At 61.5% G+C, this 27,844-nt stretch overlaps 2 protein-coding genes across 12 annotated transcripts; one reads left to right on the top strand and one right to left on the bottom strand.

Annotated features, from left to right (window-relative positions):
• The first annotated feature begins 748 nt into the window (after positions 1-748).
• On the top strand, positions 749-17,666 carry CELF6 (CUGBP Elav-like family member 6). 5 transcript variants are annotated; one of them, XM_087743696.1, is made up of 13 exons: positions 749-1,013; positions 4,030-4,112; positions 10,139-10,187; positions 11,715-11,843; positions 11,978-12,057; positions 12,530-12,673; positions 13,080-13,224; positions 13,308-13,457; positions 13,793-13,855; positions 14,778-14,855; positions 14,967-15,110; positions 16,339-16,494; positions 16,771-17,666. In XM_087743696.1, exons 1-12 carry the CDS (start codon positions 758-760, stop codon positions 16,464-16,466), a joined length of 1,449 nt encoding a protein of 482 aa, XP_087599822.1. In that variant the 5' UTR covers positions 749-757; the 3' UTR covers positions 16,467-16,494; positions 16,771-17,666. The 5 variants fall into 5 exon arrangements, with proteins under 5 accessions (XP_087599822.1, XP_087599821.1, XP_087599820.1 ...); XM_087743695.1 differs by having other exon boundaries at positions 11,718-11,843; positions 14,775-14,855; positions 16,771-17,616; XM_087743694.1 differs by having other exon boundaries at positions 14,775-14,855; positions 16,771-17,613.
• Positions 17,667-18,260: 594 nt separating this feature from the next.
• PARP6 (poly(ADP-ribose) polymerase family member 6) lies at positions 18,261-27,189 on the bottom strand. Of its 7 annotated transcripts, XR_015701300.1 has the most exons (23): positions 27,080-27,189; positions 26,020-26,097; positions 25,784-25,878; positions 25,220-25,280; positions 24,999-25,089; positions 24,837-24,903; positions 24,416-24,565; positions 23,993-24,173; positions 23,548-23,601; positions 23,284-23,379; positions 23,106-23,198; positions 22,905-23,030; positions 22,737-22,802; positions 22,510-22,577; positions 22,185-22,233; positions 21,301-21,413; positions 21,139-21,211; positions 20,905-20,974; positions 20,457-20,536; positions 20,276-20,339; positions 20,026-20,110; positions 19,686-19,943; positions 18,261-18,336 (listed from the first exon to the last, which is right to left on the bottom strand). XR_015701300.1 is itself a non-coding variant. In XM_087743686.1 (22 exons), exons 1-22 carry the CDS (start codon positions 27,080-27,082, stop codon positions 19,841-19,843), a joined length of 1,866 nt encoding a protein of 621 aa, XP_087599812.1. In that variant the 5' UTR covers positions 27,083-27,189; the 3' UTR covers positions 19,484-19,840. The 7 variants fall into 7 exon arrangements, 5 of the variants coding, with proteins under 5 accessions (XP_087599812.1, XP_087599813.1, XP_087599816.1 ...); XM_087743686.1 differs by lacking the exon at positions 18,261-18,336 and having other exon boundaries at positions 19,484-19,943; XM_087743687.1 differs by lacking the exon at positions 18,261-18,336 and having other exon boundaries at positions 19,484-19,943; positions 21,301-21,410.
• Positions 27,190-27,844: the final 655 nt, after the last annotated feature.

Raw genomic sequence — 27,844 nt, 5'->3', positions numbered from 1 at the left:
CTGCACACACCTGGCAGCAAGCCAGGGACACCGGGCACCCCCAGCCCAGCTGCTGCTCTGGGATTAATTAATTACCGACCGCACCAGGTATTGAAGCTGTTCCGTCTAATTACAGATTTTTCAGGGTGGGTGCAGGAGGGGGTGCCCCCCCCCCATCTGGGGCAGCCCCGAGGGGTCCCTCGAGGTGAAAAATGCAACAAAGTGCCAAAATTGTCCTTTTTGAGCCTTTTCTGTGTCTTTAAATCTCGCTCTAAGGTGGCGGCCGGTGGGGAAGGGTGGGTTGTTAACTCTGAAACCTACTGAGGGCCACAGGGGTGAAGGGAGGAGGCTACTCAGCCCCTTGGGCAGCCCTGCCTCGGGGTGACGGGGGGTGATGGGGGAGGTGAGGGGGGGTGACGAGGGTGACGAGGGTGACGGGGATGGGGATGAAGCGGTTCGGGGTCAGCCCGGCAGTAGTGGGCGGAGCCGGGGTACCCCGCGCCCGCTGCCAGCCGCCCCTCCTGATTGGCCGCCGCTCCCTCATTATGCTAATACCTTGCGTCTCGCCGGGGCCGGCAGGCTGACGTCACCAGCCCGCTGGCGGCCGCGCGCGCGAGTGGGGAGTGGGGGGGGGATGTTGTGAGCGGAGAGGCCCGGGCCGAGCCGAGCGGTTCCGAACGGTTCCGAACGGTTCCGAGCGGCGCCGAGCGGGGCGGGGCGGGGCGGGGCGGGGCGGCGGGCGCCTCCCGCAGCGGCGGCGGCGGCGGCGGAGCGGGCCATGGCCGCGGCGGGCAGCGGCGTGGCGGCGGCGGCGGAGGCGGGGGCGGCATTCAGCACCGCGAACAGCGGCCGGGTGAACGGGCTGAGCCGCCCGCCCGGCGCCATCGCCATGAAGGATCACGACGCCATCAAGCTCTTCGTGGGGCAGATCCCGCGTAACCTGGAGGAGAGCGACCTCAAGCCGCTCTTCGAGGAGTTCGGCCGCATTTACGAGCTCACCGTCCTCAAGGATCGCTTCACCGGCATGCACAAAGGTACAGGGGGCTCCGTGCCCGCCGGCGCGGTGCGACCAGGCGGGGCGTCCTGAGATGGGACACCCTGAGGTGGGGGTACCCCTGAGGTGGGGGTACCCCTGAGGTGGGATGCCCTGAGGTGGGGCAGCCAGGTATGGGGCACCCCTGAGGTGAAGACACCCCTGCGATAGGAAACCCTGAGGTGGGATGCCCTGAGGTGAAGCAGCCCAGTATGGGGCACCCCTGAGGTGAGGTACCCCTGAGGTGGGACGCCCTGAGGTGAAGGCACCCCACCCCTGAGGTGGGACACCTTGAGGTGAGGCACCCAAGTATGGAGCACCCCTGAGGTGAGGTACCCCTGAGGTGGGGCACTCCTCATCTGGAGGTACCCGTGAGATGGGGCACCCTGGTACGGGGCAGCTCTGAGGTGGGGGCACCCCTGAGGTGGGGGTAGACCTGAGATGGAGGTACCCCTGAGGTGGGACACTCTGAGGTGTGGCAACTCTGAGGTGGGGCATGCAAATATGGGGCACTCCTGAGTTGAGAGACCCCTGAGGTGGAGGTAGCCTTGGTCTGGAGGTACCCATGAGGTGGGGTGCCCCATACACCCCTCACATGAAGGTACCCCTGAGTTGGGGGCACCCTTGAGGTGGAGCACCCTGAGGTGGAGGTACACCTGATGTGGGCCACTCTGGTATGGGGTACCCCTGAGGTGGAGATACCCCAGTATGGTGTACCCCTGAGGTGGGGGCACCCCTCAGGTGGAGATATCCCAGTACGTGTCACCTGCTCCCAGTATGGGGCACCCCAATATGGGGCACCTCTGATGTGAAGGTACCGCTGAGGTGAAGGCACCCCAGTATGAGTCACCCTGGTATGGTCACTCCGGTATGGGGCACCCCTGAGGTGGGGGTACCCCTGAGGTGAAGGTACCCCTGAGGTGGGGGCACCCGTCTAAGGTGGATGCACCCCTGGGTTGTGGACACCCACCTGAGGTGGGTGCACCCATCCGGGGTTAGAGGAGCTGCCGTCCAGCTCGGAGGCATCCCTGGGGTCAGAGCACGCCAGGGCTGAGAGCACCCCAGCAATGTTTAGGGCACCCACCTGGGTTGGTGGCACCTGTCTGGCATCGGAGCACCCACGTGAGGTTTGGGCACCCCTGGAGTTGGAGCACCCCTGGGATGGAGGCACCCAGCTGGGATACAGGCACCCACCGCGGATAGGGGCACCCACCTGCCTGTGCCGTGCCCTAGGCCTCTGTGACCCAGCAGGACCGGGATTGCTGACGGCCTGGCTGGCATCTTGGCACGGGGCGCAGAGCACCCAGCACCCCGAACAGTGGTGCACTGAGGGGCTCATGCGTGCACCACCAAGTTCTTTATCGAACCCCCCACCCATGAGCTGGGGGTCTGCAGTGCTGGAGTGGGTACCTTGGGTGTCTCCTGGATGGGTTCTCGCGCTCCTCTGTATGCTGCTGCTAAGCCCCTGTGCCGTGGGCAGCGCCCGCTTCGCTGGGACTTTCTGGGAAGCCGAAACTTGACACTTGTGGATGCCACCACGTTGGTTCTCTTTGGCCATGGGGCGGCTGCCCGGACTCCTTCGTTCTCAGCACTGCAGCCTTCAAAATGTCTCCAGGTGCCTCTGAAGCTGCTTCGCATGCCCTGAACAATAGCATTCACACCTTGCCGGGCCCTCCAGCGCTTCCTCCAGTGTGGGCTTCAACCACTGCGGCCCAGACATGAGATTTAATTGAGATGGACACTCCTCTAATTTGAACGGCATCTTTCCTCCTCGCTCCACTCCAGCCCTCCAAACTTCTCTGGAATGCCCAGGCACCATCCACATTGTAGCCTGCAGGGAAAAAAAAAAGGGGGAAAAAAGAGCAGAGAGGAGGAAGCCAACTTGATTACAGATGGTAAACACTGGAAATGGCACCAGGACTGACGTGAGCCACTGCACTGACCTCCCCTTTCCACCCGCAGCGGGGCTGATATTTAACTGGGAGGATCTCTCCTTGCTCCCTGTGATGGCAGATGTCCCCAATATCTTGTCCCCAACAAGGCAGGCAAGGGTCCCCATCCCTCAGCATCCCCCCGCCCCACTGCCACGCTCCCTCTCCTCCCAGGCACGCTGATTGTACTTATTAAGAGTTATTAATACTTAATCAGCTGGCGGATTTAATTGTGCCAATATTAAAAATGCATCAATGTCAATTTTATTCATTAAATATTTACTTTGTTGAAGGGAAACTGTTTTGCTGCTGTTTTAATATCACTTTCAGATGCTTTTGGATGTGACCTCAGCAAATCAGGGGGGAGCCCTTGGGGAGGGAGCAGCACGGTGGCGGCATGGGGACCCGGGATGCTCCCACGGGAACAGGAGAGATGGAGGGGAGAGGACTGGACCTCGTCCCCGGGGCTCACTAGTTGCCGTCAGCTCCGGGCGAGTGAGCGGCTCGGCAGCGTGAGTCAGCGTGGGAAAACCTCGCCCCAGGCGTATTGCCGATTCCCGAAGCGCTGTGATGTCGGAGGAGCCAGAGCGCCTTCACCACACGAGTCTCATACCAAGGAGGATGCTCGGGACCGGGAGAAGCGTGGCGGCAAGCTGGGATGTGTGGCCTCGATGCCTGAAGATCTGCTTCCCGGAGGGCTTCAGCTGCGGCTTTCCCTGGAGCCTGGAGCTGGAGCGCTGCTCCCAGACTTGCTGCCTGCTCTTGCTTTGCTCTTTCCTTCATCCCACTGCTCCATCGCTTTTGTATCAACATCTCCCACCCCATTTCGGGGCTGAGCTCTGGCCCTGCTGGTGGCGGTGCCCCCCTGGGTGCCAGGGTGCCAGGGTGCTGAATGCCACAGTGCCAGGGTGCTGGGGTGCTGGATGCCACAGTGCCAGGGTGCTGGATGTCAGGGTGCCAGGGTGCTGAGTTCCAGGGTGCTGAGACACCCCAGCGCTGTATTAGCTGTGCTGTCGGTTCTCTGCATGCCCGGGACTTTGCGGCAATGCCGGGACGGACACTGACCCCGTCTCCCCATCTCTGCAGGCTGTGCCTTCCTCACCTACTGCGCCCGCGACTCGGCCCTGAAGGCGCAGAGCGCCCTGCACGAGCAGAAGACACTGCCGGGGGTAAGTGACACCTGGGGGTCGGGGTGAGCTGGCAGGGGGGGACGGTGACACCTACCCAGGGTGTAGGCGCAGGAGCCACTCCAGTGGCCGCAAACCGAGGCATTGATTTTCCTGCCGCCCGCATGCTGTTGTGCTTTCTGTGGGCTCCGACCTCCCGAGCTTAACAAAGTGAAAATAAATATTTAATTATTCACCTAAATAAAAATCAATAGGGCCGCCGGTTGGCTGGGGAAAGCACTGGGGCCCATGAATATCAATTCCTGCCTCGAGTGTGCGGAGCTGACGGAGGGGGATGAGGTTCGCGGGGACGTGGCTTCCTGAGCCACGCTGTCGCTAGCGGTGCTGTGCATCAGTAGGTTTAAGAGTTAACAGCCCACTTCGGCAGCCTCAAGGAGATGTGGAGTCAGGCCCTGCCTGCGAGGCATGGGCTTGCCTGTGTCCCCTTCTCATCGCACACACCCATGTGTGTACACGCATGTGTGCGAGGTGTACGGCTGCTGTAGCTGCTCACTTCTCACCCCACACCCCAGCACGGGGCGAGCACAGGCGTGCGTGTGTAAGCACACGCTTGCATGTGGGCGTTTGGGCATGTGCCCCTGCGTGGGCACACGTCTGTGCGCACCACTGTGTGCGTGTGTGCACACAGTGGTGCGTGGGTGTGCATCCGCCAGGGCGCATAGCTGCGTCTGGGCAGACGTCTGTGTGCGCACACCCCTGTGCTTGTGCTTACACCTCCGTGTGCTCGCCCATCTGTGCCTATGCACGCCCCTCTATGCTTGTGCACACGCCCCCGTAGCTGTGCACACCCCTGTGTGCTTGTACATGCACCCCTGTGCTTGTGCACACTCCTCTGTGCTTCTGCACGTCCGTGTGTGCTCATACTCACACCCCTCTGCCTGTGCACACCTCTCTATGCTTGTGCACACCCGTGTGTGCTTGTATACACACCCCCGCGTGCCTGTGCACACCCCTCTGCTCTTGTGCACAGCCCCTATAGCTGTGCACACCCCTCTCTGCTGTGCACACCCGTGTGCTTGTACACACACCCCTGTACCTGCGCACACCCCTACGGCTGTGCGAACCCCCTGTGCCTGTGCTCGCACCCCCGCGCTCCGCGCCCCCGCGTCCCCCCGCCCCGGCCAGGCCCCGCCCCCGGCGCGGCGCGGGGGCGTGTCCAGGCGGTGGAGGGGGCGTCTCCCCCTCGCAGCCCCGCCCCTCGGCTCGGCCCGGCCCGGCTCGGCCCGGCTCGGCGGGGCTGCGGCTGCCCCGCCCCCCGCCCCGCCTCCCGCGCGCCGCTGCGCGAGCCCAGCCGAGCCGAGCCGAATCGGGCCGGACCGAGCCGAGCCGCCTCGGGTAGAGCCGGGTCGGGCTGGCCCGAGCCGAGCCGAGCCGAGCCGGGCCGGACCGGGCCGGGCCATGCAGCTGCCGCAGGTGCCGGCGCCCGGGCCGCGGCCGCCCGTATTGTGGGTGCCCGCCGGGTCCAAGATCCTCTGCATCGAGGTAGGGCCCCGCCTTTGTCTGCCGCCGGCTCGGCTCGGCTCGGCTCGGCTCGGCCCGGCCCGGGAGCCTCTGCGTGCGCTGGGGCATCCGCACCCGCGGGGTGGGGGTGCTTCGGAATGGGGGGTGCTTGCACCCAGGAAGGGGGGTGTCTGCACCCGGGAGGGTATTTGCACGCAGGGATGAGGGCGGTGATGGTGAGCGGGGTGTATCTGCTCCCAAGGATGGGGATGGGGTGTTGGCAGGGGGGTGTTGATGAGGAGGGTGTATTTGCACGCAGAGATGGGGTGTGTGCATGCCTGGGTGGGTGAGATGGGTGTATCTGCTCCCAGGGTTGAGGGGGTATTGGTGAGCAGGGTGTATCTGCACCCAGCGATGCTGTCTGAGAGTGTGGGTGTTGGTGAGGAGGGTGCATCTGCACCCAGGGATGGGGTGCATGTGTTGGCAGGGTGGTTGTTGGTGCTGAGGGTGTATTTGCACGCAGGGATGGGGGTTGTGAGCGTGTGTGTGTTGATGAGGAGGGTGTATCTGCATCCAGGGGTGGGGAGGGTGTTGGCAGGGGGGTGTTCGTGAGGAGCGTGTATCTGCACCCAGGAATGGTGTGTGGTGGTGGTGGTGGTGAGCAGGCTGTATTTGCAGGCAGGGATGGAGTGTGTGTGCATGCCTGTGTTGGTGAGGAGGGTGTATCTGCACCCAGGAATGGGTTTGTGTGTTGGCTGGAGCGTGTAGTTTTCCACCCTGGGTTTGTGTGTGTGTGTGTGTGTTGGTGCTCTGTGTGTGTGGTTGCAGGTGTACAAGGGGATGTGCTCGCGGGGGGGGGGGTGTTGCACTTGCAGATGGTGTGGGGGTGCACGTGCGTTGTGGGGATACGGTTTTGCCCCTGGGGTGTGCGCAAGTGGGTGTTGGTTGGGAATGGTTTCACCCAGGGATGGTGGGTGTGCAAACGTCAGTGGCTGTGTGTGTCTGTCTCTGTGTGTGTGTGTAAGCAGGTGCTAAGGGTGTCTTTGCACCCAGTGATTGTGCGCATGGTGGTGGGGTGTGGGTGTATGTGGGCCTGGGAGGTGGCAGTGGTGGGTGTGTAAGTGGATGCACGTGTGTGTGTGCGCACACTGGGTGTGAGCAGGGAGCAGAGAGTGCGCGTGTGCCTACAGGTGTTGCATGGGCTCCCACGTTGTGGGTGCCTGGTGGGGGGGCTGACTGGTTGTGCACAGGGCTCAGGTGTGCATGGGTGGTGGTAGGGATGGGGTGTGGGTGCTGCTGGGGGAAAGCTGTGGCCGTCCAGGGGTGGTGGCCAGCATTGGGTGTCCGTGTGTCCACAGAGGGCTGCCAGGGGTCCCACTGTGGGTCCCACTGCTGCAATGGGGAAACTGAGGCAAGGGGTGTTGTGTCCCTGCCTGGCATGGATGGTGATGCCAGCTGTGCACCCTGGGGTGTGTGCCCGTGGTTGTGAGGGGTCCACAGCTGCAGGGAGGGTGCTGTGGGTGTTGTGTGGATGCGTGGCTGTGGGTGGGTGCTCATGAGGACTGTGGGCTTGGGGTGGGTGGGTGTAGGGGGTGTCATGTGTGGGTGTACATGGGGCTGGGCTGGGGTAGGTGTGCAGCTGCATGTGGGTGTGCAGTCATGCTAGGACAGATGTACGGTTGTGCGTGGGTGCAAGCGTGCGTCTGTGTAGCTGTACGGTTGTGCAGGGGCGTGCTGAGGCGAGCATGCAGCTGTGGGTGGGTGTGCACAGAGGATGCTGTGTGTGGGTCTGCGGTTGTACATAGGGGTGTGCGGGAGCAGGAGTGCAGCTGTAGGGGATGCGTGGTTGTGCGTGGGGGTGTGCTAGGATGGTCGTGTGCCTGTGCAGTGGTGTGACTGTCCCCAGGCTGGCTGTGTCCCCTCGCTGTGAGTTCACCCCCAGGGCTCTGGCAGGGTGTTACTGTGATGGGTGGCTGCTGGCACCCAAGCATCCATCTCCCTGTGTACCAGGTGTTGGCTGCCTGGCGACCCCCAGGGTGACGTGGGCGCCAGGCTCCCATGGGCACACGCTGCTCCAGCATCACCCGGCGCCTCTGTCTTGGCTCATTTGGCTGCATGGTGGCCCACCGGACCCTCCGGTTGTTGGGCGTGAGGAGGAGAAGGAGGGTGACACCGAGGAAGGTGCAAGGGCCAGAGGTGACCCTGTCCCACGGGGCAGGTCCTGTGGCAGGGATTCACTGTGGGCTGGCTCTCCCCAGTGCCCAGGCTGTTGGGGCGCTCTGAATTTGGATGGGGGACAGTGCCTGGTGGTTTAGCAACCGGTGATGACCCCGTTGGGCTGTAGCACACTGGGAGTTTGGCCATGGGGTGCTGTAGCTGGGACTCTGTGAGGCATCCACAGGTGATGGGACTAGTGGGTGCTGGGACACCCCAGACAGGGTCTCCTGTGATCCTGGGTACATCAGCATGTCCTTGGGGTGTGCGAGGATTGGGGGGAGATGGGTGGGAGTTGGGGATGGATGGGTGGGTGGATGATCGGGTGCTATGGGGGTGGAGGGATGGGTGCTATGGGGGTGGAAAGGTGGGTGGTAGGGAGATGGAGGATGCATGGGCTGGTGTAAGGGTGCTACAGGGATGGGTGGGGGTCGGGGGGTGGATGGATGGGTGTTATGGGGATGGATGGGTGTTGGGGATATGTGAGGGTGCTATGGGGATAGATGAGTGTTATGGGCATGGGTGTTGGAGGATGGATGGGTGAATTGGTGGGTGAATCTTGGGGGAAGGTGGGTGGATGGGTGATCGTGTGGGTGTCAGGAGGAGGGGGAGATGACTGGGTGGTTGTTTGGGTGTCAGGGGATGGATGGAGGGCTGTTGAGCAGAGGTGGGTGGCTGGGTGACTGTGTGGGTGCAGGGCAAGGTGCAGGGCTGCTGTGGGGACAGACAGACAGGTGGGCACTGGACAGCCGGGCACAGGGGGAGGTCTGGGTGCCCATGCTGTCCACCTGTGCCACAGGAGCTGGTACAGGGGGGCACTGAGCACCCTGAGGTGGGCACGGGGTAGTGCCAGGGGTGCCAAAACCCCCTTTCAGGGGTGTCCACAGACTGGGGCAGTTTTTCCCCGGTGTGGTGTGGCAGCCCTGGGGTAGGTTAGCCAGTCCCCGAGGCGTGACATTTATAAACATCAGCCGCTCCTGGAGAATCAATACAGTTTAATAACTAGCGAGCAGAGACGGGAGACACATCAAAATGACACTCTGCGGCTCCGTAAATGTTATTCTAAATCATACTCGCCGGGTTTATTACATTAAGCATACAGCAGTGGGCACGGGAAATTTATTCCATCAAAGGCCATCGCGCTGGTAAATGGGACCGGCGGGTCGGTGGAAGGGGGGCAGCTCCCCCCCAAAATGGTGTTCCCTCCTCCTGGACATGGCAGGGATATGGGGGATGAGGGTCTCTGTGTTGTCACAGCCTCCGGGGTTTGCAGTGAGCTGGATCCTGCCCCAGTGCAGGGGTTGGGGTGGATGTTTGGGGGACCGGTGACATGATGGGGGACATAAGGGCAACCAGGTGGCCTCGTGTCCCTCAGTGCCACCCCACAGCTCCTGGGGACCCAGTCCCCACCCTGGAGCATCCCTGGCTCTGCGCTGACATTTCTCCCTGCGTTTCCCTGGAGACGAGGCGGTTGCTGTGGAAACCTCCCTCCTCTTCTTCCTTAACCATCCTCTTCCTTACCCCGGGCAGGGGGCTGGTGCTGCCCCCATCCAGCCCCTAAATTTGGGGACACCCTCCAGGGGTGTGCAGGGGGAACCCCAGGGTGCGGGTACACACCCGCGTGGGTGCGACAGCAGCACGCGTGTGTGCGGCTGTCCCAGTTCGTGCTCGAGCTGTGTACGTTTGCGCGCACATCCGCCCCGTCATGCGTGACATCCCGCCGTTGCCGTGACGACCCCATCGAGCACATGGCTCGGGCTCTGCAGCATCGCGGGGGAAGCATGCTTGTTGCCATGGAAACAGCCGTAATTGTAGCATTTTTCGGCTAAAAGAGGGGAAAAAGGAGGGGGAGAGAGGAGGAGAAATGGCTCCCTGGGGCAGCGGGCCAGGGACGTGTGTGCCGACCCAACGTGTCCTGCTGCACACGCGTGTCATGCTTGTGGGTACACACGTTCGCGACGCACGGGAGGAGGCCGAAATTGGGTGAGAATCAGGAAAACGAGAATGGTGGCAGTGCTGCCGGAGGGGCCGGGGCCGGCTGGGCGCTGCTGCCGCCTCTGCAGTCCTTTGCAGTCGAGGAAAGCAGGCAGGCGGCCAAGGCTGGCACTGGCGGCCCGGCGGGCGCCTGCGGCACCAGGTACCCATCCCCGGGGCTGTAGCATCGCCCTCTGCCTGCAGCACCCCTGGTTCGGTGTGGCCACAAACCCTGACTCTGTTCTTACAGGTCCCTCCCCTGCTCCCCGCCCTGGTCCCCTGCACCAGGCTGGGGCCAAATCCTGTTGTTCCCCACAAAAAGAGTTTGGGGGGGGGCACGGCATGGCCACTGACTGCCCGCTCCCACTTGTGTGTTGCAGATGAACCGCCCCATCCAGGTGAAGCCGGCCGACAGCGAGGGCCGAGGAGGTAGGTCCCCCCTTCCCCGCCTGCCCCATGTGGGCAGGAGGGTGCAGGGCCACCTGGGGGGGTGACAGGGGACACGGTGGCATCGGGGGGCTGCCGCGGAGAGGTTTGTTTGCAGAGAAACCCACAAAAGGAGCTGCTTTTGCCGGTGGTGTCCAAACCTGAGTGCAGAGCAAATGCGATCTCGGCTCTCCTTGCCCGTCCAGCTTGAGGGGAACATCCTGATGTCATGCCATGAATGTCCTGACGTCATGCCATGAATATCCTGATGTCATACCATGAACATCCTGACATCATGCTGGGCAGAGTGCTAGCCAGCTGCTCCCTGACAGCCTCTTCATCTATCAAACAACGTAATTACCCACCCGGAGCTGTCTGTGGGGACCCAGGCAGAGTCGGGGTGCAGGAGTTTGCCACACACCGAGCCCCTCTCAAACAGAAACCACTGCCCCCTCCCAAATCCTCCGTGGGGGTTTGCAGCTCGTGGGGCCATGGTGTTTCCAGGCTGAGTCAATAATTTGGGCAAAATTGCAGGAATTGGATCAAAACTCCCTGACGTTCCTGGTGCCACGAGCAAGCTCGGGGTGCATAGGCATGCTCGGACATGCGGGCAGGATGCTCACATGGGGCCGCCTGCCCTCAGCGGGATGGCAGGGGTATATATCCCCCTATTCAAAACATGTTATTAAACACGCCGCAAGCTGGTCGTGGCACATCCCGGAGGGACCCAGCAAATAAATTACCCACTTACCGAGCATAACTGGTGAAGGATTAAAAATCGATGGGCGAGCTCAGGCGCCCGGCTCTGGCCCCCTTGCCCAGGAGGCGATGCTGGGCCGCTGAGCCTGCTCCCCCCAGCCACCTTGGCCAGGAGATGGTTTATGTTTAACTAGACAACACACGAGCCCTATTCCCTTAACTAATTTTCGCAGTACCTTAACGGACAGAGCATTAATCGTCTCCTGCCATTATTTATTTATTTCCCCGGCAATGCTCTTGACAGGGCACCTTATTTTCTTTGTCAAATGCCATTAGCGCGCGGCGGGAGCATGCGGCCGCGCAAGACAGATGCTGGTAATAATCATGAAATTCTCATTATTTACTCTCCCTTCTCTCGTGTTTGGGTTATTTATGTCCCCTGGGCACAGCCAGAGGCTGTGGGTTATTCTGTGAGTCAGTCGTATGAAGGCAATTGCCGCTGTTTTGCGGGCTCTCTTTGTTTCCCAGCTGCATCCCGCATCAGTGCCGTGGGAGCTGGCTCCTCCATCCCTGGGAAAAGCCCCAGCTCTGGTCCCGGCTTCACCCCTAGGCAATTTCCCTGCAGGAGAGGTTTTCCCAACCTGAGCGTTTTGTAGGATGGAGGTGATAAACGCTGTGTCTTTGCGGCTGGATTGGCATCGCTCCCTCCCCAGGCTCCAGCATCACCTTCACCCGGCTCTTGCCTCTCCACGTGCTATTTGCAAACCACGGATGAGGGGATGGGATGGTGAGTGGCATTCCACTCTCCAACAGGCTTGATTTTGTTTTTAGAAGACAGGAAGCTCTTTGTGGGCATGCTGGGGAAGCAGCAGAGTGAGGACGATGTCCGGCGCCTCTTCGAACCCTTCGGCCAGATTGAGGAGTGCACCATCCTCCGAGGGCCTGATGGAACCAGCAAAGGTGGGCCTTTGGGGAGCGGGGTGAGCACCCCGTGGGCTGCTGGGACCCATGGAGGGTGGGAGCAGCTGGCTGGGTGGCACTGCCTCCCACAGCGGCTGAATCCAACCCCTCCCTTGTACCCTCTCTGCCCTTAGGTTGTGCCTTTGTGAAATACGGCAGCCACGCGGAGGCGCAGGCTGCCATCAACAGCCTGCACGGCAGCCAAACCATGCCGGTAAGTGCCAGGCTTCTGCCCTGCCCTGTTTGGCCCCATGCTGCCTGCGTAATCCAATCATCAGCTCATTTGATCCTCTATCTAATTGGATCAAAATCCCATGGACTGGCAATTTGTTGGCTGGATCACCCCAAGGTTCATCCCTGCCTGGGCACTGAGCCCAGGGGTGGGCACACGGGGCTAATTCCCTCTGCGCTGGAGAAAGGGGCTGTTTAATTAATGTCGAAGTTCAAAACTGTGAACAAGGAAGGGGAAAAAGGAAGCAGAGGTCAGGGAGCTGCCACTGGGGAGAAAAGCTGGCTATAATTAAACCTCGCATCGATTGCTGGCTGCTGCTTCCAAGCCGGGCAGCATCCCTGGGGCCGAGGATGCTGCAGCCGCTGTGAGCCAGCGGGTCCCTCTCCAGAGCAGGGAGACATTTCAGGGGCATTGCCGGGGTCCCGCCATCAGCCCCATCTTCCCCCCGTCTCAGGGCGCCTCGTCCAGCCTGGTGGTGAAGTTTGCGGACACAGATAAGGAGAGGACCCTGCGGCGAATGCATCAGATGGCGGGGCAGCTGGGCATCTTCAACCCCATGACCATCCAGTTTGGCGCCTACGGGGCCTATACGCAAGCGGTAGGAGCTGATGCTGGCCGGGACCTGGGGATTTTTGGGGAGCCCCACAGTGCGGGGGGGGGAGGGAGGGGGCGTGGTTTTGTCCGTGAAAGCCTGTGTGGGATTGTACCAGCGCCAGTGGGTGCGGATGCCCGTCAGGGTTGGTGTATCATCATTTAGGGGCACAACAGAGGGCTTCATCCCTCCAGGTGAGGGTGGCATGGCTGTAGGCCGCAGCGGTCCCATATATCATGTTTTTTAGCGTCACCTAGACCTCCTCCTGTCCCTGGGTCCAGCAGCGGGTGGCATTTATCCCTCTGAGCCCCCGTGTGCAGGTGTAAAGGGGGGATGCTAATTTATCCTCCCCTGCTCCCCCCTTCTCTCTGCCTCTCGCTCGCTTTCCCCTTTCCCCCTTTCTTTCCTTAAGATCATGCAGCAGCAGGCGGCCCTGATGGCGGCCGCGCAGGGGACCTGCCTGAACCCCATGGCTGCCATTGCCGCCGCCCAAATGCAGCAAATGGCCGCCTTCAACGTCAGTGGGCTGGTAGCCGCCCCTCTCACCCCCTCTTCAGGTACAACCCCCCTCCATTTACCCCCCAACCTGCTTGACAACCTCGGGGGGGGGGGTGCCGGCGCTGACACCTCCCTCCTGCAGGTACGAGCACCCCCCCTGGCATCAGCACGGCGCCCGTGCCCAGCATTGCCACGCCGATTGGGGTGAATGGCTTCAGCCCACTGCCGCCGCAGACCAACGGGCAGCCCGCCTCAGAGACCATCTACACCAATGGCATCCACCCCTACCCAGGTAACCGTCCTCACAGCCTGCCGGGGGGGCTCCGCCACGTTCCCTCAGGGCTGGGGATGCGTGCTCGGCTCACGCGGCAGGCTCCTGGGGGTGCTTCCCACCCTGGGAACACGCCAGATGAACCAACCATGCACCAATCCCCACTAAAATTCCTCCTCCCGTGGCATCGCCGCCTTTGTGAGCATGGCGATGCTCTCGGCTCCTATGACATGGCAGGGAGCAGCTCTGCCCCTCCGTGGCGGTGCTTGGCCAAGAGCCCTCTCCCACAGGAGCTGCTCATCCCTGGGTTTCTCTTGCTTATTCTCTCTTCCTTCTCCCTTCTTTTCTCTTCCCAGCTCAAAGCCCCACGGTGGCAGATCCCCTCCAGCAAGCCTACGCAGGCATGCAGCACTATGCAGGTCTCAAACTTTGCTTTGCACTTCTTCCCTCTCTCCCCTCTTTGCTCCTCACCCTTATTTTTGTGGGGTGAACGTCACCTTGGGGTTGAACCACAGAACTGGGGCAGCATGCTTGGGCATGGATTAATGTGGTGGGCACGGATTAATGTGGTGAGCATGGGGTGCCGTACCCTGGCAGGAGCTCTGGAGCAGCGATGGGGGTGACACTGATGTAGAGTGCCGTCCCCTCATCCCCAGCAACATGGATGCACTCCCAGCACGGCCCTCCGTGCATATTTTGGATGGAGGAAAGTGAGTTTTAATGCCCACTGGGCTGAGATAACTCCGTGGGGGAGAACTGGCGGCAGTACCCAGGAGAGGGAGTGAGGTTTGGGCGGTGGTGGAGAGCAGGCTCCATGCTGGATCCTGCCGACATGCCCAACCCGCTTGTAGAGATGGCTGTGGAGGTACCAAGGCATCAAAAATCCTTGGATGTTCATCGCGTGGCTGAATCCAATGGCTGGGGAGATGGGACGCAGAGAGAAGGGAGTCAAAGCATCCTGGGGAAATACATTGAGCCCGGCAGTCATTTAATTAGGAGCACTAACAGAGGTGTTCAGATTTTCATCAGAAAATGAAGTTTTGGACCCCCAATTGTTTTTTTTTTTCAACCAAAAGTGCTGGCATTCCTCAACCTTGAGGTCGTATTACTGCTGCCACCAGCATCCCACCTGGGAGAGCCATTCCTGCATCCTGGGCATGCCAGGAGACTGGGACCATGCTGGCAGGGGTGGGAAGGGCAGAGCCAGCATCCCTGGGGCAGAAGAGCCACCTCCATTGAGGGTGCAGCAGGGGACATCCCTGTCCCCAGCCCTTCCCCAGGGCTGTGGTGGGAGCAGGGTGGGTGCTGGGGTCTCAGCTCCACGTTTCTCTCTTCCAGCAGCGTATCCTACCGCCTACGCACCCATCAGCCAAGCCTTTCCCCAGCAAGCGCCCATCATCCCGCAGCAGCAGCGAGAAGGTGAGGGGTTGTGGGGGGCACCCCACCGCGGGGCCAGCGGCTCCTCGCTCCTCCCCCAGGGTGACCCCCACCTCGCGGCTGACGTGTGGCTGTCCTTTGTGTGTCACCCAGGTCCCGAAGGCTGTAACCTGTTTATTTATCACCTGCCCCAGGAGTTCGGGGATGCGGAGCTCACACAGATGTTCTTGCCTTTCGGCAATGTCATCTCTGCCAAAGTCTTTGTGGACCGTGCCACCAACCAGAGTAAATGCTTTGGTAAGTCCCGGTGTGCGGCTCTCCCTGCTGTCCCAGCTCAGGGGTCCGGCTCTCCCTGATGTCCCAGCTCGGGGGTCTGGCTCTCCCTCATGTCCCAGCTCGGGAGTTCAGCTCTCCTCGACGTCCCAGCTCAGGGGTCCAGCTCTCCCCAGTGTCCCCAGCTCAGGCCTCTGGCTCTCGCCAACGTCCCCAGCTTGGAGGTCCAGCTCTCCCTGACGTCCCAGCTCAGGGGTCAATCTCTCCCCGACGTTCCAGCTTGAGGGTCTGGCTCTCCCTGGTCCCCAGCTCAGGGGTCCGGCTCTCCCCAATGTCCCCTACTCGGGGGTCCGGCTCTCCCTGATGTCCCAGGTCAGGGGTCCAGCTCTGGCAGCACCGATGGGTGACTGAAGCCGCATGGTGGCTGGAGCAATGCAGCTGTCCATCCCAGGGCCAAAGGGCAGTTTTCTGTCCTGCACCATGCCAGGACAGAAGGACATACCCTGCTGTTGTCCCCTCTTATTCTGTCCCCCGAATCCTCAGCCCAGTGCACCTGCCCGCCAGGGAGGGCTGGTCACCACTTGCCACCTCCACATCTGTTCTGCTCATGCAGCTGAGTGCCACTGCTGCCACCAGCATGCTCTGGCCTGCAGACCTGTCACCACAGTGTCCCTGTAGCCTGTGTCACCTTGGTGGCCCCACAAATCCCATCACCCTGGTGTCCCCACAGACCCCGTCACCCTGGTATCTCCACAGACCTGCAGACCTTTATGTCCCTACAGATCCTGTCACCTTGGTGTCCCCATAGACCCTGTCACCCAGTGTCTCTGGAGGCCCCATCACCTTGGTGTCTTTGCAGACCCTGTCACCCAGCTGTCCCATGAGCCCACAGACCCCATCGCTTTGGTGTCCCTGCAGTCCCCATCACTTTGGTAGACTGTCTCCCCAGCGTCCCCACAAATCCCATCACCTTAGTGTCCCCAGAGACCATTCCAGTGTCCCTGTGGACCCTCTTACCCCAGTGTCCGCGCAGACCTTGGTGTCCCCAAAGATGCCATCAGCCCATCACCCAGTGCCCTGCAATCCGGGGCTGCACCGTTACCCCACCATCCCCCTCTCCCAGCCCCCCAACCTGGGGCTCCACCTGAGGCTGTCCGCAGGAGCATCCCGTGGGATTTCCACGCCTTGGTTGAAGTAAAGCGGCGACCTGTGATGTTTATGGTGACAAACTCCTTTGTCATCTCGTCCCCAGGTTTTGTCAGTTTTGACAATCCGACGAGCGCTCAGGCAGCCATTCAGGCCATGAACGGCTTCCAGATCGGCATGAAGAGGCTAAAAGTCCAGCTAAAGCGGCCGAAAGATGCCAACAGACCCTACTGATCCCTGCTCACCCTGGCCCTGTGGAGAGGTAAGAAAGAGGGGGCCGGGGGGGCCTGGCCCTGCTGCACCCCCCTGTGATGTCCTGGGTGGCCTGGCGGTGAGGCTTGGCTCACCTAAAGCATCGCAGCTCCTGTGTTTTCTCCCCAAAAAATGTCCTCGAGTGTGTGCGGGGGTCCCTGTGCCCAGGACTGTCTGTGGGTGTGTTTCAGACTGGGATTTGGGTCCTTCCCTCCACCCCTCTCTCCGTCCGTCCTTCCCTCCATCCCCCAGGACACAGGCTAACGGCCCCTTTGCTGTTTTGCAGGTTGGGCGTCCCGCGGTGTCTGACGACTTTCCCCTTCCCCAAGTGCAGTATCCAAACCCGTAACTCTCTCTCTTTGCAACGCATCCCGGAGGAAGAGGAGGAGGAAGAAGAGGAGGAGGAAGAAGAGGAGGAGGAAGAAGAGGAGGAGGAAGAAGAGAAGGAGGTGATGGAGAAAACGGCAAAGAAGAGAGCCATTCTTGTCGTAGCTTTTCTTTTCTTTTTTGAAATTTTTCCCAACCCAGTCTTGTTTGTTACGTAACGGGAACAAGAGAGCGAGGAAGACAAGGAAGGAGGAGAGCGATGCGGCGCTAGGGCTGAGATTCGCCGCTGGCCGCTCACCGGGACTCACTGAATCCCTCGCTGGGAGAACGGACCACGGCCCCAGGCACCTGGGATACGATCTACCTTTGTTGTTTTTTTTTAAAGCACTCATTTGCTGCTACTGGTTTCCCAGGAGAAATGAGGAAGAGAGGCTCCAAATGGATTCTTAAACCAAAGCCGGTGGGACGGGACCAGCCTCGGGCGCTTCACGTGGAGGATGCTTGTTTGGGAAGAAAAGAAAAATGGCAAGATTTTCTTTTTCCCCACCTCGGGGGAAAAAAAAAGGATCAAAGGATGTTGGACTTATAGAAGATATATATAAATAAGTATATATATATATATATCCCATGGAGCAGGGTGGCGGGACATGCGCTTCCCCCTGCTCGTCACTGGCACAGGGACATAGGATTACTTGTTTCAGAGTCATATCATTCCTTAGAGTTTAGGGACCAAAGGACTATTGCTTTTTTTAAATATATCTATAAATAAATTAATTTAAAAAAAAACAAAACACACAAAAAAACAAAAAACAAGACAGAAGAAGGAAAAAAACCCAGAAATTAAGAAGGTCGAGAAAAACTTTGGGTGTTAAGAGCTGTGAGCGTTTCCTAGAGGGCTCAGTGTCAGGGGGCCGATTCGTGGCCAGGCATGGGGGGATGCAGAGGGGGAGGTTTTGGGGGGGCTCCCCCAGCCCCGCAGCCCAGGCGGGAGCCAGCAGCAGGGGGGTCAAGCTGGTCGAAAGAGCCCCTCGGTCGCCTCTGGGAGAGGGCGAAGCGATGCGGTTCTTTGCGTTTTCGGTTGGTTTGGGGGGTTTTTTGGGGGTTTTTTTTTCAGCCAAAAAAAAAAAAAAAGAAAAATGTGAGGTTTCGGCAGAAACGAAGCGAAGCGAAATAAACTTATTTTGTCAAAATCGTCACCTTGGTTGGTTCTTTGGAGCAATCACTGCCATGTCCCACCACCCAAATTCCCCCAGGAAGACGACGCTGGGCACCCCTTTTTGACCAGCTCGACTCTGGCTGGGCCAAAGCACCTGCCAGGAATTTGGTGAAGCCAGGAGAAGAGCATAGGCCTCTTCTGTAATTTACTTTTTTCTCAGGAATTACCATCTTCCAGAGGAATTCACCCCGGCTGCAGAGGGGACCGGGGCAGGACCCGGCCCCTGTGGTTTCGCTGTTGTTTCTGAGCAATGGGAGAGCTTCTGGAGGACGTTAGCATGTCCCCAGGGACGTCCCTTCATGGCTGCACCTGCAGAGGAGCGCCTTCGGTGATCGTGGGAAAGTGGCTTGATTTGTTTGTTATTTAAGGGGGGGGGAACCCAAAACCCCAAAATTTAAGCAAAAAAAATGGGGTGGCTGGTGGTGTGGGGACAGCCACCCAGCCAGCATCTCCCGCCCAGGTTTGGGTGGCCTTGGGGACATCGAGCAGCCGGTGCAGGATGAGCGGTGGTGGACAGACATCGGGGACCCTCTGTCACCCCCCTGAGGGCAGGGGACGCTACAGTGGTGGCATCGAGAGTGCTCCCACCGGTGTGATGAGCCTGTCGGGCCTCAGCCAGTGACTATACCTAAACCAGGATATTTCTTAAGTCAATTCTTAACTTTCTTTATAAATCCTGGTTGAATTATTTTAAATTCCTTGGACCCTTGAGTCCCTGGCAAGGGACCCCCACGTTCCTGTGGGACCGGCCGCTGTCCCCGGGCGGCTTCTGGCTGATGCTGCAGCAGCTGCTGTCTTGTGTGGGCTCGTATTTTACTGCCACGGCCCTGTGCTGCTGGGACCGACCTGGAGAGCCCCAGGACCTGGGGGAACCTCGGCACCCAGCCACCCCTGCCAGCCCCCCGCCACCTCCCAGGGTCCCTGTGCTGAGCCCAGCAGCCTCCGGGGCTTCGCTGATGGGTTTTCATTCAGGGTCCAGCATAGCGGGATGCAGCTGTGCCAGCGCCAACTCTGCATCCGTGTAGTTTTTGGGATTGGCTTGGGCTGAAATAAAGCACGGTCCCTGGGAGGTTTCCTTCTGCTTTTGCATGCGAGCCTCTGCCGCGGCACCAGTCCTTGTGGGGTCACATCCCCTCGCTCTGCTCCCGCATCCCCACTGTGGTCCCATCCCTGAGGCACAATCCCTTCTCTGTGGTGTGGTCCCTGCTCCACAGCACGAGCCCTTTGCCACGATGTGACGGTGGTGTGATTCCCTCCCCACGGCCCCAGCCCTTTCCTAAAGCCCCATCAATTCCCTATGACCCTTTCCCTGTGGCCCCAATCCCTTCCCCACGCTTCCCTCCCTTCCCTGCGTTCCTGTCCCTTCCTCACCATCCCATCCCCTCGCCACACCCCCAGGCCGTTTAAATACTTTAACTACACCAACACAGATTCCTTTTTTTTTTCCTGTGTTTTTTGGGTTTGTTTTGGTTTTGTTGGGTTTTTTTTGCTTCGGTTTCTCATCATCAATAAAAATGCCATCACTGCCAACGCCAGGAGGGGCAGCCACCGGCCACGCTAGCCCCCGCAGCTCCTTCTCCATGCTGCCACAGGGTTGGGGACACTGAGGGACAGGATGGGGAGGGGACAAGGGACCGCTAAACCCGCCTGGTGCTCACTGGATGCTTGTCGCCTATGTACAGGGTGGAGCCGCTGGCGTCGGCCCCCATCTCTGCCCTGCCTGGGAGGCTTGAAACCCGCTCCTCCTTCCCCGGTCTCACCCAGGGTCTTTGCTCGGCGCCCGGGGAGGGTCCCGGGGGGTCCCCGCTGCCACTCAGTTTGTGTACACCTGAGTCCCGATCACACGCATGATCTCCTTCTGGATTTTGGGGTCCTGAGTATTGATATTGGCGTCTCCCACTTGGCCGTCTTCATACCTGGAAGGGGAAAAGAGGGGGTAAGGGGGCGTCCCGTGGGTGTCCTGTGGGTGCTGGGGAGGTGGGCGCAACCGGGACTCACACAAAGAAGAAGCGGGTGCAGACGTGGTCCGAGACGGGGCAGACCCAGATGTTGCCGTGTTTCTGCAGGTCCTTGGAGGTGATGACTGCCGGGGGAAGGGGCTGTCAGACAGGGGATGGAGGTCCCTGCCGGGCACGGCCCGTGGTGGGGACCCTCGCTCCCTTACCTCCTCCACCCACCAGGTGAGCCAGGGACGTGGGTGCTGCCCGGCCACCCCTCTCTGTCCCCCCCCGCCCACATGTCCCCACACCTTCGCAAAGCGCGATGCAGTTCAGGTTGCGGCTCTGGAGAAAGCGGGACTGGATGGAGCGGGTCTGCGGGGAGAGCAACCAGCGTTACTGCCCCGGCTGGGCTCGGCTCACCCCATCCCCAGCACCCGTGGCTGTCATGTCCCCATCCCCATCCTCCCACGGTGGCCCCTGGCCCATCACCTGGGGGATGGTGTTCATCCGGTTGTACCTCTGCACCAGCTCATCCTTCGAAGGCATCCGGTGCTGCCCTTTTCCCATCCCTGCAGAGAAGTGAGGTGGCGGAGGTCACTCCTGGGCAGGAAGCACCCCTGGGGTGATGCAGGGACACGTGCCACAGACAGGGACGGCCACGCTGGGTGCTCCCACCCTGCAGCCGAACCCTGGGAACCCCCCAAAAGTGGGGACAGTGGCTTTCAGAGCCTAGAAAATGTTGGATTTTTAATTCCCCAGCGCATCGGAAAGCCCCAACCTGGCTGGGAAGAGGCCGGTGCAGGTGGGAAGGATCTGGTGCTGCCCACTCCCACGCGGCTCCTCCAGCCAGCCGGCACGATGCCGAACATCCCCGGGCCCATGCAGGGAGTGGGAATGGGAGCGCAGGCAGGACTGGGCAGTGCAGGCAGCCTCTTACCTGAGTATCCAAAGGAAATACTGGAGATGGGGCTCAGATAGATGCCCTTGCCATAGGCTGCTCCATGCAGCTTGCAGGAAAACAGCAGGGTGAGCGACGCGGGGTCACCCCGACAGCTTGGGCACGGTGGTGGAGGCAGCCCGGCCTCTGCAGGCAGCACAGCTCCAGCTGCCCGCATCCCTCCCTGCCTGCCTGCCTGCCCCGGGGCGGGGGTCGGGCGCAGGGGAGCGTTACCTGCAGTTTGGTGTAGGAAGCGTTGACCAGCCCATTGCGAAGGATGGAGTGCCAGTTCTCAATGTGTGAGCCGCTGGAAAAAGGCAGCCCTATGTCAGCTTCATGGCACCCTGCCCCATGGCGCCCGCTTGGGGGGTTCCTGCCACCCCCTCGGCAACTCACTGGAAAGCGAAGGTGCTGCCGTAGAGTTTCTTGGCGGTGCGGAACCGGGCTTCCTTGGCTGGGGGGCTGCTGAGCAGGAGGAACTGGTGGGAGGTGTGCATGAACTTCAGCTGCTACCAGGGGAAAGGGAAGAGCAAAGGCGGCGCCAGCAGGGAGAGAGGACAGACAGACAGACAGGCAGAGATCATGCACGGCAGCCCAGCCCCATGCCAATCCCAGCCCTGCTTTGGCCATCCCAAGCTTGCCAGGAGGGCCTGTGGCATCCCCTGTCTCATCCCACAGCCCACGTCAAATATCCTCCATCCTATATCCCATATCCTGCCTCCCACGTCTCACAAGCTGCAGACCCCATCCCAAAGGCTACATCTACATCCCCAGACCCTTATATCGCCCACCCCTATCCTTACATCCCTCATCCTGCATCTGGCATTCTCCATCCTGCAGCCCGCACCTCATACCCTACGTCCTACATCCCATACCATACATCCCACAACCTGTATCCTACATCCCGCATCCCATATCCCATACCCTAAGTCCTGAATCACATATCCTACATCCCATCTTCCATATCCTATGTCCTGCATCCCATATCCCATGTCCCACACTCTGCATCCCACATCCCAATCCCATAACCTTCATCCCGCATCCTATATCCTACATCCCACCTCCCATATCATGCATCCCACCTCCCATATCCTACATCTCATACTCTGTGTCCTGCATCCCATACCCTACGTCCCACATTCCACACCCTACATCCCATATCTCACATCCCACCTCCCGTACCCTCCATCCCACACCCCACATCCCACATCCCACGTTCCATACCCTCCATCCCGCACGCCGCACCCGCACCCCACCTGGGGCCCAGTCAGGCCCCTTACCCTGCTGAGGGGCAGCTTGACGATGTGGGATCTGTTGCTGGAAATTATCCTTGGGAAGAGGAGGAGGAGGAGGAAGGTCAGACAGGGTGGTCCTGTGCTCCCCTGGGAGCAGGGCTGAGCCAGGAGCCGTGCCAGACCCCGCTCTGAGGCCGGTGGATGGTTGCAACCCCCCAGGAGAAAGGGGCTGAGGGGGTCATGCCGGGGATGCCCAGCTGCCCCCCACCCCATCCTCTGCCCTGGGGGACATGGGGCAGCAGGGAGGGATGTGGGGCAGCAGGGAGGGACGTGGGGCAGCGGGACGGGGGTGCAGCACCCTTGGCCTCACCACTGCAGGAGGGGATGGGCCAGGGGGTCCAGCTTGTCCATCTGCTTCTTGATCTCCAGGTAGGATCCCTGGCAGAGGCAAGAGGGGGTGCAGGTGGGTCCCCCCGGGACCCACCCAACCGTGGGTGGAGGGAGATCGGCACCAAAATGCCACCCCCGGCGAAGGATCCTGCACCGGGGGGGGTCTCCCATGGGGCCATGGGTGGTTGCAGGGCCACGCCGGCGTACCTGGGTCATCTCCCGGATGGACATCACGCTGTCCAGGGCCTTCTGCAGCCGCTCGTAGTTCTTCTTCTATGCATGGGACAGGAGAGGGATGGTTGTCGGAGGGGTCCTCGGGGCTCCCCCAGCCCCCTTGACCCCTGGCATGGGGGACTGTTGCCCCTCAGCACTTACCTTGGGGTTGAAGGCAAGTGTTTTGGGGTCGTTGGGGTCCACCACGGAAGGGTAAGGCTCAAAGATGATGCTCTTGCGGGGGGACTCCAGGGCGGCGCGGCACATGGCCACCAGCAGGTCCACCACCTTGGGGACACAGTGTGGGGTGAAGGGACAGCACTCCAAGGTGACGGTGTGGTCACCCACTGCGCGCACCCCTACCTCGGCGCCCGTGGCCACCTCCTCTGCTGCGCCGGACATGACGCCCAAGGTGTAGAAGGAGAAGACGCAGAGCTCCCGGGTGCACACCGCTGGCTGCGGAGGGGACAGGAGCCATGGGGAGGGTCAGGGACTGTGACACGGGGTGGCAGCCCACACCTTCTGGTCCCTGTCCCCACACCTTGAGCATGGAGCCGTTCTGGAAGACATGCTGCTCATCGCACACCACGCAGTACTCGTTGAGTGTTGGAATCCGCTGCTCCGCATACTTCATGATCTGAGAGAGAGGATGGTGGGAGTCAGTCCCTGCGGTGGCCACAGCACTGGGGAGGATGGTCCAGGAAGCGGGATGGGGCTGAGCGGGATGTGGGATGAGTGGGACGTGGGATGGGGGGAGGATGCTCCAGGCAGCGGGATGGGGACAATCTGGATGCAGGACACTCACCTGGACGAGGAAGCCGTACTCCAGCGTAGGGACGTTCTTGCAGTGGCCGCCGACCTGCGACAGAGCCGGAGCGGAGCCAGCTGCGTTATCCCCTTTCCCCTACGCACCCCCAACTTAGCGCAGCACCAGCAGCCCCAAACATCCCCCCGCCACAGCGCGACCCCCGACATGCCAACAGCCTCCCGGTGACACAGCCGCATCAGGGACGTAGCACCAAGAAGGGGGTAAAACCCCACAGGACCCCATGGCTGGTGTCCCAGCTTGCCCACCAGCACCCAAGGGTGCTGGGGACAAGGTGCAGGGGACAGAGCTCTGCAGGGGCTCCCCCCCTCAACCCAAGGGGGTTCCACCACCCCACGACAAGTGATCCGACCCCACAGCAGCCCCCGGGAATTTGGGAAGGGAAAGGAGAGGAAAGCAAACCCCGAGGCGGGGAGGCACCCACCAGGATGTTGAAGGGGGCGACACCTGCCTGGGTGCTGGCGGGGGGGTAGCCAAAAACCTCCACCTTGGGGTTCTTCACCGTACAGGAGACAGAGCGGTTCATCAGGCGGTTCACATGAGCCTCAGGGATGCCCAGTTTGCCCTTCAGTACTGAATCCTGGATGACAGGGAAGCTGGGAGACCTGCAGGCACAGAATCCCCCTGAGCTCCCCTGTTTGTCACCGTCCCCTACTCCTCCATCACCCAGCACTGAATTCACCCTTCAGCTGGTTTTTGGGAGCAACCTTCACCTCCTTGGGCTCTGGTAGGGAGCAGCAGCATCCGAGGGGTGAGTAGGGAAATTGAGGCATGGTGCCAGGGTGCCCAGCCACCCAGGGTGAGGGGACAGAGGGTTGGTCTCTTGGGGACACTGTCAGGGTCTTACTTGGGGATGGGGGAGAAGATGCTGAGGCCAGCACGAAACTTCTTGATGGTGCCACTTGTCTTGAACCAACTGTGCCGCTTCTCCTGCTGGGTCTTCAGGAAATCATTGCTGAGATGTTTCCATTGCTGGGACGTGAACATGCCCAGGATCCTGGCAGAAAGGTGGCATGGGTGCCCGAGCAGGATGCCAGCACCCATGGGTGCTTTGGTGCCCACTGAGCATGGTGCATGGGTGGTCCATGCCACCCAGCTCCTCCTCTTCCCTACCCAAAACTGGTGGTGAGCCCATCGCAGGGCTGTGTGGCAGGTAAAAGGTGGCAGCATGGGGACATGTGGCACCTGGCCAGTTTTGCGGCAAAATGGTTACCCCACAGCCCACCCTACCCACCACCCTTGGGTGCCCGTTGTGTTTCGGCTCTTACTTCTTCAGCTGCAGACCCAGCCCGAAGCCCTCCTTGTTGGACGGCTGGAAAACCTCGATGGACGGTTCTGCGGAGAGAGAGAGGAGGACAAGCCATTGGTGCCACTGCTGTCCCCATCCTGAGGGCACATGGGGACACCCTGTCCTGCCTGTCTCCACTCACCGGGGCCATCAAGGTACTGGGAGAGGGAGAAGCGCAGGCGGAGGACGATGGGCTCCGTCCGCAGCACCTTCCACGCTGTCGCTACCTCCTCCTGCCAAGGGAGAGCCACGATTTGGCACAGCCATGGGGACCCTCAGCTGGGGAGGGAAATTTGGGGACCCCCCAGGCATGTGTCCCCCCCTCCCCGTGCCAATGCCGGCGGGGGCACCCCGGGGACTCACATCGAGGAAGCTGATGTTCACGTGGAGGTCGATGTCCACGTCGTCAATGGTCCCATACTCCCTGCAAAGACATGCGGCACCGTGATGGGGAGATGGGGTGAGGCTGGCACGGTGCCAAACCACTGCCCAGTACCCACCCTGCTGGGGTGGGCAGGCTTCTGGCGCAGTAACGGGCACATGTGGCTCCCTGTGTATCAAGCACGTGCACCTCTGAGACCGGAATGGCACAGGGAGAACACCTGGACTGTGGACGGGTGCCTGGGGATAGCATGGTTAGGTGCCCTGGGGATGGCACAGCTAGGTGCCCCAGGGGTGGCATGGCTGGGTGCCTGGAGATGCCATGGCCAGGTGCCCCAGTGATGCCAACAGCCAGATGCCCTGGGATGCCACAGCTGGCTGCCCTGGGAATGCCATGTCTGGGTGCCCTGGGGATGGCACAGCCGAGTCTCCAGGGGTGCCACGGATGAGTGCCCCGGTGATGCCATAGCCAGGTGCCTTGGGGATGGCACAGCTGGATGCCTGAGGATGGCACGGCTGGGTGTGGGGGCTGGTGGGTGCACCCACCTGATGGCCACGGCATTCTCGCTGTAGATCTCCTTCACGGCCTCGATATCAGCGTCCAACTGCGGGTGACGGTACAGGTCGGCGGCGCAGGTCCCCTGCGGCACAGCACCCCATCAGACCTGGAGCCCCCTTGCAGCCCCCGCACTTGGGACTGGGTGCAGGTTGGGGGGCCCTGAGTCCCCCCATGGCACCCATGGGACCCGGCACCCATGGGACCCAGCACCTACGGTGCTTACCTGGACGCCATAGAGGAACTCCTCGGACTCATTGTCCCCATCGGACTCATCGTCCGTCCAGTACTGGCCCTTGAGGTCCTGGGGGGCAAAGGGTTGGGGGGCAGCGGATTAGGGGGGGCAGAGGGTTGGGGGACAGTAGGGATGGGGGGAGAGGGGATGGGGGAGAGGGTTGGAGGGAGCAGGTTATGGGGGCAAGGGTTGGGGGAGGTGGGTTGGGGGGAGCAGATTAAGGGGAGTGAATTTGGGGGGAGCAGGCTGGGGGAGCAGGTTCTGGGGAGCGGGTTGGGGGGAACAGGTTGGGGTGCAGCGGGTTGGAGGAGCAGGTTGTGGGGAATGGGTTGGGGGCACAATTTGGGGGGAGCGGTTTGAGGGGCAGTGGGATGGGGGAGCAGTTTGAGGGGCAGTGGGATGAGAGCAGTAGGTTAGGGGGAGCGGGATTGGGGGAGCAGGTTGGGGTGCACTGGGTTGGGGGCAGCAGGTGGTGGGGAGCAGGATGGGGGAGCAATTTGGGGAGCAGCAGGATGGGGGAGCAGGTTGGGGGGTTTTGGGGGAGCAGGATGGGGGGCAGCAAGATGGGGGGCAGCAGAAGGGGGGACAGCACGGTAGAAGAGCAGGTTGGGGGGAGTAGGTTGAGGGGAATGAGATGGGGGCAGCGTTTTTGGGGGTACTGGGTTGGGAGGCAGCAGGTTGGGGGGAAGAAGAGGGGGGCAGCGGGATTGGGGGGGGAGCAGATTAGGGAGGAGCAGGATGGTGGCAGCAGGTGGGGGGCAGTGGGACAGGGACAGCGGGTGGGGGCTGCGCACAGAGCCGCCGGGGGGGCCCCGGCCGATCGGGAGGGGGGGCCACCCCCATCAGCCCTGTCCCCCTCCCGTGCCGGGGGACACAGGGGGACACGCAGGGACGCCGGAGCCCGTTCCCCACACCAGTCCCCCGCCCCAGCAGGCCCCGTCCCGCCGCCCTCCCCAAGCCCCCCATTCCCGGGGCCCGCTCCCTCCGCCGGGCCGTGTGGGGGGTGTCGCCATGTCCCCGTGTCCCCCCTGGCCGGCGGGACCCCCCTCACCATCTCAGCGGCGGCTGGCCGGGCCTGCCACCGCCTCCATGCTGCCGGGCGGGCAGGCGGCCATCAGGCCTTGACGTCAGGCCCCACCGCGGGCCTGGGCGCCACCGCCGTCACCCGGCAACGCCGCTGCTGACGTCACCCGTGGGGACCCCCCCACATCCCCCGGTACCCCCCGGTGCCCCCTGGCAGGGCACTGGGGCCTCCGGGATCGGGGCGGCCATGACGGGACCCATGGGGCTGGCGGGGGTCCCCAGTGTCCCCAGCACAGGGTCCCCGTGGTCCCCGTGGCCCTGACTCAGGGTCCCCACAGTTGCCAGCCCAGGGTCCCCCATGGGGTGGCCATGTTGGGTCGCCACATGGCTGGCACAGTGTCCCCACGGCCCGGCACAGGGTCTGCGTGGCAGGTCCCCGTGTCAATGGCGTGGGGTCCCCGGTGTCCCCAGCACAGGGTCCCCGCGGTGCCAGCGCAGAGCAGCTATCATGGGTCCCCATTGTCCCCAGAAAAGGTCCCCATGGTCCTAGGACAGGGACCCCAATGTCTCCAGCATGGGGTCCCCAGCCCAGGGTCCCCATGGATCCCCAGCACAGGGTCCCCACAGTCCCCAGCACAGGGTCCCCCGTGTTCCCAGTCTAGAGTCCCCATGGCCCTGGCACAAGGTGGCCATGTTGGGTCCCCACATGGCTGGCACAATGTCCCCATGCTCCCAGCATGGATGGCATCCCCAATGTCCCCATCATGGGGTCCCCAGTGTCCCCAGTCGAGAG

The sequence above is a fragment of the Nipponia nippon genome, unplaced genomic scaffold (assembly GCF_047370975.1).
Source record: "Nipponia nippon isolate SJK-2023a ecotype South Korea unplaced genomic scaffold, ASM4737097v1 scaffold_9, whole genome shotgun sequence".
Lineage (NCBI taxonomy): Eukaryota > Metazoa > Chordata > Aves > Pelecaniformes > Threskiornithidae > Nipponia > Nipponia nippon.
The sequence above is the reverse complement of the archived record's forward strand: the minus strand, read 5'-3'. Positions and strand labels throughout refer to the sequence as shown.